Source organism: Buceros rhinoceros, unplaced genomic scaffold (genome assembly GCF_000710305.1).
Source record: "Buceros rhinoceros silvestris isolate BGI_N320 unplaced genomic scaffold, ASM71030v1 scaffold8806, whole genome shotgun sequence".
Classification (NCBI taxonomy): domain Eukaryota; kingdom Metazoa; phylum Chordata; class Aves; order Bucerotiformes; family Bucerotidae; genus Buceros; species Buceros rhinoceros.
Window position 1 is genome coordinate 2,312 of NW_010419272.1, and position 10,504 is coordinate 12,815.

Genomic DNA, 10,504 nt, shown 5'->3' on the forward strand with positions numbered 1-10,504 from the left:
ACAGTCTTTAATTTAGACCGTCGGCTCCTCTTCTGTTGCTGGTCTGGAAGCAATTTGTGCCAAAACGGTGTAGCGAGACAGTGCCTGTGTGCAGGTGAAGGAACTGGAGCTGCTGGACACAAAGCAGGTCCCTGAAGCCTCTTCACACACTATTGTCCTCCCTGACTCGCTTCAGTGCCTGTGAGAGGCTGGAGGTGGATGTGTGGCGTTAGAGGAAGGTTGTGAATTGCCCCTGTATGAAGTTTCTCTGTGCTGGTCCCCCACAGCCAGGCCAGTTTTGACGAAGACAGCCTGCAGCAACCAGCTGTGGGACACTGGAAGCCACTCATGCCATCCAAAGGCAGCAAGGAGGAGCCGGAGACTGGATGCCAGGATGCTGGAAGGGTGGATGAGACCCAGTCCACCGAGCAGCTCAATGTGTCACGTCTACGCAGCTCCTCGGTGGAGATCCGTGAAAAAGGGTCTGAATTCCTGAAGGAAGAGCTGCACAAAGCACAAAAGGTAAGGCGCAGGGTTTGTGCGAATGCCCCAGGAGGGCAGCGCAGATTTGAGCGGTGGGGATTTTCCTTGAGGTGATGCTGAGGGGAGCAGGGTCTGAACGTGGCTGTGCTGCCATCTGGAGCAGGCAGGAGAGGAGAGAGGTTGAGCTGAGGTGGCCACGAAGTGCTTTGGAGCAGGACATCAGTTGCTAGGCTGACCCAAGCCTCGATGCCAGCATCCAAATGAGTCCTGGGAACCTGCTGCAGAGGCAGCTGGAGGCAGGCAGCGCTTTCTGCAGAGGCTTCTTGCTAAGGGCAGGTGAGCATTTCCAGCCTGAAAAGCCTGCTGTGGCTTGTGGAGGGATGAGGGGTGCCTGTCGTGACATGGAGCGTGGTACAGCGTTCAGTGACTGGAGTCTTGGGCCGAGGATCCGTGTCGTGGTGGGGAGGAAGGGCCAGCAAGTGTCAGCACCGCCGGGGCCAGCTGTGAGCTCAGGTGTCCCTCTCCTTTGCCTCAACAGGAGCTGAAGCTGAAGGACAAAGAATGTGAGAGACTGTCAAAAGTCAGAGAACAACTGGAGCAGGAACTAGAGGAGTTAACAGCCAGCCTGTTCGAGGTACCACCCTCTTCCTTCTCTCATCGTTTCGTACCCTCAGCTTCCACCCAACTCCTTTAAGACAGGCTTTCCCTGAACTTCCAGCCACCTCCTCCCCCAGTTTCCTCCTTCCCCTGTTGTTCTTTCCCACTTGGTGAAGCAGAGCCGGGCAGTGCTGCCGGCAGAGCCGCAGAGCAAGGGCTTGTACCTGCTCCTGGGGACCATTTGCATGTCTTTGCTTCCTCTTCTAGTAGCTATGGGGTGGTGTAAAGAGTGCGGTAGATGCAGCTCTGTGCATCTGGGAGCACAGGCAGCTGTGGGGATGCCCATAGCTGGAGCTAATGTAGCTCCCTGTCCCCTCCCGTGCCTGCTCTGTGCTCTGGCCAGCAGCAGCTTGGTGAGGGCCAAGAGCATCCCCCCTCCTGGAGATTTGGCTGTCTGGGCTGAGGGTGACCTTAGAGATAGCATAGCTGAGGGCTGTCCCCTTCCTTTGGTGGCCTTGGACAGACAGCGCTGTGAGAGACCCCAGCTGGGTCTCGTGCTGCTCCCCTCTTCCTGTGGGAGATGCTTTTAAGCTGACTTCTACCATTTGGCCCCCGCCTAAGCTACAGCTCCTGCTGCACTGCAGCCGTGCCCGGAGCAGCGAGGGCTGGTCCCTCGCAAGGGAAGAGGGAGCAAAGTGCAGGAACAAGTCAGGCAAGAGCAGTGGCCTCATCAGTGAGGAGGCGGGACGTGGAGCAGCGGGATCTGTGCCACAGACAGCGAGCAGGGTCAGAAAACCTGGGCTGGACACAGGCACAGCTGGGATGTAGCACGAGTGGGTGCTGACGTCAAGCCTCAGCTTTAAAGCAGCTCCGAAGGGCGAGGCGGGGCAGGCCCGTGTTTCTGCCTTTCCTCACAGCAGCTGCTGTCGGTGAAGGAGGTGACCTTGGACTCGGCCAGCTAAACTCTTCCATTTAGCCGGCTACGCTCTGAGGAGGGAGGTGCACTCTAGGCCCGGCACTGGGAGCCTTCTCTGGGAAATTCTGGAAGGTTCTTCACCACGGACAGATTAAACCCCTTGGCTGTGGCAGGGATGTCTCTCCCCCGGCTCGCTCGCCCAGAGTGTGAGATATGGCAGAGCTCTGGCCTGCCCTGGCAGCTTTACGGCAACAGGCAGACTGAAATTCTCTCTGGTCCAGGAAGCGCACAAGATGGTGAGAGAAGCAAACACCAAACAGGCGGCAGCAGAGAAACAGCTGAGGGAGGCCCGGGGGAAGGTGAGAACTGCGCTCTCCGCAACTCGATCTCAGTGCTAGGTTGGTGCTCTCCTCCAGCCTGGGCAGGGATTGCAAAGTGCCTGCAGCCTGGACTCGCTGAGACGCTGAGTTAGCTTTGTTCCCTCTCCAGCAGACACTGAGCAAGGGGGAAAAGGCGTTCTCGCAGTCTGCTGCTGGCCCAGCTCCTGTGCCAGGGGAAGCACAGAGGAGTGATGTGTAATTGCTGCAGCTATGGGGATGGATGGAGCTGGGAGCTGGGGAGTCGGAATTTCCTGACGAGGCTGTGTCACGGGGCTGTTCAACTGGTTCCTCCCCGAGGAGAAATTTCTTCTGGGTTATTTGGGTCTAAAAAAAGCCTGGAGCAGAGGGATGCGTTCCAAATAGCTGCTGTTTACCCCTATTTGAAATTCCGGGTGATGGTGGGCTTTCGAGAGCGGGGAGAAGGCTTTGTTGCTGGGCTTGCAGCTGGCTCCCTGTGGCTTTAGTGTTTGGAGGGGTGCAGCAAGCTCGAGCTGCTGAAGGGGCTGCTGACTCTTGCCTTGCCTCCACAGATCGACATGCTGCAGGCGGAGGTAACAGCTCTGAAGACGCTGGTGATCACGTCAACACCTTCCTCTCCAAACTGGGAGCTGCACCCTCAGCTCCAGAGTCCTTCTAAAGCTGTCTTCAGGAAGGGCCACGGGCGAAACAAAAGCACCAGCAGCGCGATGGTTTCTGCTGCCAGCCAGAACATGACTCCAGAGCCAGTCAGTCACGAGCACAAAGAGGTGGGTGAGGGCCCTTCGCCGTGTCGGCCTTGGAGCTGCTGCTGGCCCTGTGCTCGGGGAGCTCTGTGGCTTCAGCGTGGGGAGAAGCTGCCTGGGCAGGGATCTGGCTGGTTCCCTAAACTGGTGCTGAGGCAAGCTCTGGAGGGGTTCCAGCTGGGCAGATTTCCCCCTCTGGGAAGCACGTTGAAGGCTGCGTCAGGACAGCTGCGAGAGGAAGCAGCTGAGGGATTCCTGGAGGGCATGGACGGATCCAGGAGGGACCAGGGCTGAGGGTGGGTCTTTCAGGAGCTGCTGAGCAGAAGCCACTCGTTCTGCTGCCTCTTGGCAGTTGAGTCTACTACCTGCTATGGTGTGATTTGCTGTTGTTTCTTCTCTCTGCCTGGTCTGGCTTGGACACCAGGACACCTCCATGATAGTCTCTGTCACTTGTTCTGGGTTCTTAGGCACGTCACTGTTCTTCCTCTCCTTTGCCAAGCATATATTTAATTTTATTTAATTCCTTCCTCACTGGGAGGAACTGGGCAGAGAAGCATACAAAGCATTTGTGAACATCTTTCAAACAAACCCTTTGGTGACGCTTTGATAGTCCCGCCCTGCCATGACCCACGGGTGTAACCCTTCTTCCTGCGAGCAGGACCTTTCCACCTGGGAACTTCTCACTGGCCCGATGTGCACATAGCTGTCCTGGGGAGCAAAAAGGAGGCAGCTTACGGTGCTTGGTCAGGAGGAGCGAAAACGAGTGAGGATGTGGTGGGGGAATATGTCTCCCCCTCTAGTGATATTTTTTGGGAGCTGCAGCCTCTTGAAGAGTTGAGGGAACACAAAGGCCCCCGGTCACTTGGCTGGTGTGAGAAGGTGAGCAGAGCGACCACTGGTGAAATTGATGCTCTCACCAAACAGGACTGTGCTGGCCACACTGGTAACGTCCGCTTCTGGCAGTGGATTCGGTGAATGTGCCTCGTCAGCTTCTGTGCGGGGCTCTTGTTGCTAGAGTTGGGGTGGAACGCTTCAGGCGGCGCTGGCTGTAGCCGTTGTCCTGGGACAGCTGTAGCATGAAGATGAAGCGTAGAGATGAAGATCTTTAAATGTTCACAGGCAGAGAGGAGCAAAGGCTCTGTCAGAGAGAAAGCCAAGGAACAAATCGGTTTAGTGGCTGTGAAGTGCTGCTCTCCTGGTTTCTCTTGGTCTGGAAGTTGGAGTTGAATGCCATCAGCTAGAAGCTGCTTTGAGGGCCGGGAAGAAAAGGTTTGAATCTTTTTAAGGCCCTGTGACCTCTCCCAGTGCTAACCATTCCTCCAGACAGAGCAGACGAGCTTGCAGCTGAGCAGTGAACTGCTGACAGGTCCCCCTCTGCCTGCAGTGAGCAGAGAGACCTTCACCTGCCAGGGTTTTGCTGTTCTGGGCTCAGCCTCAGCAAAGCTCCTGTTGATCTTTAGAGAAGTGTTAGCTCTTGTAACATACTTGGTGAAGAGTTGGACCTGCAGGTGACTTCCAGGGATGCAGATACCCTGGGGCTCAAAATCCGGAGGCTACAGCTTCCAAAGGGAGGGATGATTTTTATCTATCAAGGGTGGGCTGTTTCCTTGTTAACTCTTTGATTTCCATCACTCATTCTGTGAGAGGTGGTAACAGGAACCTGGCGCATGGAGAGTTGGTGCCAGGTGGACAAAGTGTGCCCCGTCTTAAAGCGAGTCAAAAAATGACAGGAATCTTGTTCCCTTTCCGCACCTCAGAGGGAAGTCAGAAGGGCTTGTGGCCCCGTGATGTCTTGAGCAGCAGGCTTAGATCCTTGGAAGGGTGTGCTGGAGCCTTTCTTTGTACCTTCGGTGTTGTCTCATGGTTTTTACCTCCCTTTCTTGCCTGTCTCTCTAAACGTGTTCCTTCGCTGTCTGTCTCTTCCTCTGCGCTCCAAGACGGGGTTACCCGCTCTCCTCTCCCTGCTCCTCTGTATCCTCCCCGGGAAGGCCGTCCACATCACCTATGAACCAGGCTGGCAGGCCTTGGGGGCAGATGCTTCCTCACCCTTGCCACAGGTAACCTCGCTGGACAGCCCTGGGGACGGGTGGGACCCATCTGCTTCTCGCGCTTCCAGCCTTTCAGTTCTGGCTTCCTTTGACATTAACCTCCGTATTTTTCATTTTGTTTTTGCATTTTTCTCTGTTTTTCCATCTTGTGGCTCCGAAGCTGTCTCCTGGTACCTGTTCTCCAGAGCACAGAGCGAGTGTGCTGGAACCCAGACCTTTGTCAGCGTTGTTCGTTCACATTCTTTGTGTGGCTCAGCAGAGTTTTGTTAGTTTTATTTTTCCTTTTGGCAGCTTTAACTGGCTGTTTAAGAGGTGCCCTGTCAGTCAGGTTGGTGGTTCTGCTCTGATCCATCTGGGGTTTAAATGCCAGCTCCCAGAGTCTCCAGGCCTGAAGGATTTAATCTTTTCCTTGCAGAAGCGTGCTGTGTCTTGGGTGCCATCGCCCCTGGGCTTTGCCATTCAGCTGCTTTCCCATTCCTGCCGTGGGACGAGTGGGTGCTTGGTCTGTTTGGTGGTTGTGTGGTAGCTTTCCTGCTGCAGAGGTGCTTCCCTGTCCTGGAGGAAGGTGGGATGGGGAGGTGCCTGCAGAATAAGCCCACTATGGCTGTGTCACTTGGGCACAGAACTGCCGATGGGTGGTAGATGAAGGACCCTCAGAGCAAGCCAGCTCCCCTCAGACACTTCTGAGATGTCTGAGCCTTTCCAGACACCAAAGCAGATATTTCATAGTTAGGTCACCTTCACAGTAGCTCATTGCTTCTGACCCGGTATCTCTCCCTCTACCCACCTCCCCTCTTCCCGCTCCTCTTGGACACTTGCTGCAGGTCGATGCCATTTTATTTGCTGAGTTCCAGGCCTGGAAGGAATCTCCAACTTTGGACAAATCCTGCTCGTTCCTGGACAGAATTTATCGAGAAGACATAGGACCTTGTCTGGACTTCACTAAGCAGGAGGTGAGTGCTGGAAAAGGAGGACAAAAACTGCATGGTCTGTTGCACCTCCGTGGAGGTGACGTTTCCACGTTCCTATCTGCCCTCGCTTCGCTTTCCCGCAGCTGTCGGAGTTGGTGCGAGTGGCCGTGGAGCAGAACACGCTCACCATCGAGCCGGTTGCTTCCCAGACACTGCCTGTGGTGAAGGTGTCAGCAGAAGAGTGCGGTGGGACGAAGTAAGGAACCGTGCTTGTGCTCTCCTGTGCTCTCCTTCCTGCTGGTCTTTCTGTACCATCTCGTGGAGTTTGGCCAGGCCTCGCTCAGTTTGAGCTGAACCTGCTCACACACAAGTTTCCTATGCCTCGCTTCTGTGTTTTCTGTCATCTCGAGGCAAATTGTTCCCTGAGTGTGTGTCTGGTCCAAGAACAACCCATCCTGTGTTTATCCTTATTGGTTTCCTTTTGGTTTGTTTTTTTTTTTTGTCTTTTCACAGCGGGTTCCGGTCACAGATTGTAACGTAAGTGAAGTATTTATTTTTGAGTCAGCGATCAAAGATCTCTAATCCATTAACAAGTCACTAACTTCATGCACTTCAGCAGCTTTGAAGCTAGAGCTGAACTAAGCTAACTCTAAACCTGTTTAATTTCCACCCAGGCAGGATGGTGAGGAATCCTGCTCTTGGCAATAGTTCCCCAGATGAAAATACTGGGTTTTTTATGCCCTTTGGACATGCTGTGGACAGAAAGGAGAAAGCTGGGGTCCCTGCCCGAGCTGGGACCTACCAGACCTGCATGACTGCGCCCTACGGACCTCATTGCCACAGTCTGAGGACAGGCAGGGACTGCGTTGGCCACATGTGACATTGCCTGTATGGCAACAGGGGAAAACACTGGCCAAGAGTGCTGAGGGCAACTGGTTTTCATGATGGCATGTCTGGCTGTCCTGGTTTGAGCTAAACTTCCTGGTTTGAGCTGAAACTTCCTTGTTTTGGTTAATGAATGAATAGGAATTATTCCATGCAAATAGGATATAGTTATGTATGAATTTATTGTTTATTAAAAGTTTGTTTCAGCTATCCGAGCAGACCGAGGTGTGAATATTTTCCTTTCCCTATTAAATCCCTTTTCTGTCTCTATCAGGACAGAGGGATTTCGTTAAGGTAAATTGAGGAGTGGGTACCTCGGCCCCTCGACCCTTAACACTGGCAAAGTGTCCTGTGGTATTTGGAGTGAAGGGCAGGCGTCCAGATGCTGTGGTTTAGGTTACTTCTAGCTACGGTTACACTGAGTGGTACCAACCAAGCCACGAGCAACAAGCAGGATTTTCTTCTTTCCTCTATGCTGCAGTGCTCCGATTTGGGATCTCTCAAAGATACCTTCTTTACCAAGGACATCTTGGACCTTCCAAGAATTTAATCTCCTTACGTTGTCTTAATGCTTGGTCAGTGATTACTTCTCAATGCTTCCGCTCTTGGCTAATGTTCGCCCTGGTAGCAGTGAAGAGCAAACTGAGACATGCTCAGAAGCTCTCTGAAACATCCGCTCCCATGCGGTGTCATCTTCCACAACCGCAGAACGTGGCCATCACAGGGTGATATCCCTCTTCCCACCATGCAGGCATTCGGTCTCTGGGGAACGTGGTGATGACTGAGCAGCAGAAGGTCCTGCTTTACTGCTGGAAGTGGTGATGAAGGAAGGGCAACTGGCTGGTGCTGGGAACTGTTTGTCTTGGAAATAGTGGAAGGAAATGGCAAGAAAATAGCGGCATGATCCCTTGCTGATCACGTCTTTTGGTGGCCTCCCTGGGCACCCAGCTGTCTTGAAAAGACTATTTTCATCACTCAGTCTGAAATTTCCTTAAAATGGCGAAGCCACGCTCCTTCCCCATGAAGCCATGCACGGGAAGGGCTTGGCATGCTCTTAGGAGCCACAAGCCTCATCTCAAAAGCCCTGAAGTCAGTACAAAGCCATTCCACATGGCTTCAACTAGAGCAGCTTCGAGTCAGACAGAAATTGAGGAAGGGGAGCCCAGCATAAAGGGTTGTTCTGAGTTCTTGGCAAGAACAAATTCGGCTCAAATGCTGGATTTACCTGTTCTGAGACCAAGTTTGGTCCCCAGCTCATGTGTTTGCAGCCAGGAAAGCTGATAGACCCGAGCAGAACTCCTTCAGCAACAGCCTTGCCTGGAACATGGAGTAGTTGTGCAGAGACCAGCTGATGTTTGTAATACGCTGCTCCAGCCTCACCTCTTCAGTATTTTCGGTGGTTTTGTCTTGGGCTGTCTGCCAGGGGAAGGGTACAGCCTTGGTTTGCCTGGGCTGAGAGTAATTCATGCTTCCACATATTGAGCTTAAGGTCTCCTAAACTTGCCTTTTATGGAATCTCTCGAGGAGCTAAAGGCTCATATCAGATGAAGTTTTTTTCTTCTTCATGCTGAACTGACTCAGCCTCTGGCTTCTGAGCTCCCACCTCCATCTCTTGGGGCTAGTCTTGGGCTTGTGGAATTGCTCTGCTATGCCACTAGATGGCTGAAGTGTTTTTTCTTTGCCCGCAGGAAATGTGCTCTGAGTGGCCTCCCAAGGACCTGCAAGCACCGCATCATGCTGGGGGATTCCGGGAATTACTACTACATTTCACCGTCCTGCAGGGCCAGGGTGAGTCTTCCACCTTCCTAGGCTGCCTCGAGCCTCCAAAATCGTTCCAAGCCCAGAGATGGAGGAGCTCTTGGGTCAACCCTCAAACTGCCAGAGACCTGCAGGGCTTCAGCTTGTTCCTGCAGTCGAGGTGGCTTTTGGTCGATGATGGGGGTGCAGGTCTCCAGCCCTGCTCCGTGCTCTTATGTTCCTTCAGGCAACCTGTCTTCAGCGCATTCGCTTCCCACGGTTGGATTCAGTACAGGGCTTTGTTTTACTTTGTTATGATTTTTTTTAATTCTCCTTTGTAAACCATGGTAATTTTCTGCTCTTTGTGTGCTGGCTCTTGTTACTGTTCCAGTACAGGCCAGTGATGGAACTGGTTATGAGAACAAGCCGTCCTTTCTTTGGAGGGAAGGGAGAAGGTGAACAATTTGTTCGTGTTGCTGCTGGCGCTCTGATTCAATGGAGCATTTTAGAAGTTTCTTCTCTCTTGAGCTGCGTACCAGAAGAGCTGATCCAGCAACCCGGGACTATTTCTGAGACAAAAGGTCACTTTTGTTTATGGACTTGACTGATTTTTGTGTCTCTTTGTGTCACTAATGTGTCACAAACGCCCGTACCTCCCTGCACACCCCCTTTCTGGGCAAACCTGCAACTCCAAAGACTTACTCAGGTGGAGAACGCTTCTTCTCTGAAGGAAGATCATGGACTTTGCTGCCACATTAAGTAGTGATCGCTCAAACCTGCAGTAGGTTGAAGTTCTTCCACAGTGTGTCCTGGGCAGTGCGACGTCTTGGGATGCGATTGCAGATGCCCGGAATTCTGACTAGTTGGGGGTTTTAACCACCATTCCTTCTCTCTCCTTCCATCTGGTGGGATGTAGTGGTAGTCCTCAGGTGCTGAACACCAGGAGCTCTGCTGCTGGGTGCTGTGCCAGCCACTCGACAGGTGAAGCAGCTCTGGAGCTGACTCCTCCTTCTCTCTCTCCCTCAGATCACAGCGGTGTGCAACTTCTTCACATACATTCGCTATATCCAGCAGGGCTTGGTGAGGCAGGACGGTAAGAGGGGACAGTGCTGGCTGCGGTGGGGGTGCTGGCTGCGGGACATTGGGAGGAGTTACGAGGTCCTGTTCAGCGTGACAGGAATGGGGCCACCTTGGCGTACCAGGAACTCCCTGTGTCTTTGAGCAACAGTTAAACGGTGAAAGAGGCGTGAGGGGAGGAGTATGTGGACCCGTTCAGTGCTCCTCAGCTTCTTGAGAGCTTTTCCCTGAGGTGGAGCTGGTAAGGAGGCACCTGATGGGCCTGTCCTGCTGGACCCTGCTTTGGGGACTGGGAGCACAGCGGTGGCATCTAGCTATGCCTTACGGATTTTTCCTCTTGCCTACCCTCTTTTTGCTTTGCAGTGGAGCTGATGTACTGGGAGGTCATGCGGCTCCGGAGGGAGATGTCCATGGCCAAACTTGGATTTTACCCCAGTGAGATGTGAGCAGAGGCCTGAGCATGGAACGAAACTGCTCCTCTATGAATGGCTTGCCAACCACAGCCTGAAGACAGATGACTCCTGGGATGGGCCTTACTTCCTCCCCACCCTCCCTCTGCCTGAAGCTGACCAAGGAGCAAGAAGCACAAGTTCTGCCTTCAGCTGTCCCGCTTCTCCACCAGTGACTGGAAGGCAGCTGCCAAGTGGCCCCTCAGAGCTGGGCTGGCCCTGGCTGCTCCGGGGTGGCAGTCTACAGACTGTCCTTTATGGAGTCTCCTATATGCAGTGTATATTCCTGTTTTTTTAAACTTCTGATTTTATATGCAGCT

At 53.3% G+C, this 10,504-nt stretch overlaps 1 protein-coding gene across 1 annotated transcript; it reads left to right on the top strand.

Annotated features, from left to right (window-relative positions):
* Positions 1-266: 266 nt before the first annotated feature.
* On the top strand, positions 267-10,181 carry RAB3IL1 (RAB3A interacting protein (rabin3)-like 1; the record flags this gene model as incomplete). The annotated part of the gene is made up of 11 exons (XM_010138849.1): positions 267-501; positions 1,001-1,096; positions 2,257-2,334; positions 2,886-3,101; positions 5,015-5,134; positions 5,950-6,078; positions 6,180-6,292; positions 6,550-6,573; positions 8,610-8,709; positions 9,685-9,751; positions 10,099-10,181. Coding segments are annotated over 11 exons (1,261 nt in total), but the record flags the coding sequence as incomplete, so codon positions are not given.
* Between the last annotated feature and the right edge of the window lie 323 nt (positions 10,182-10,504).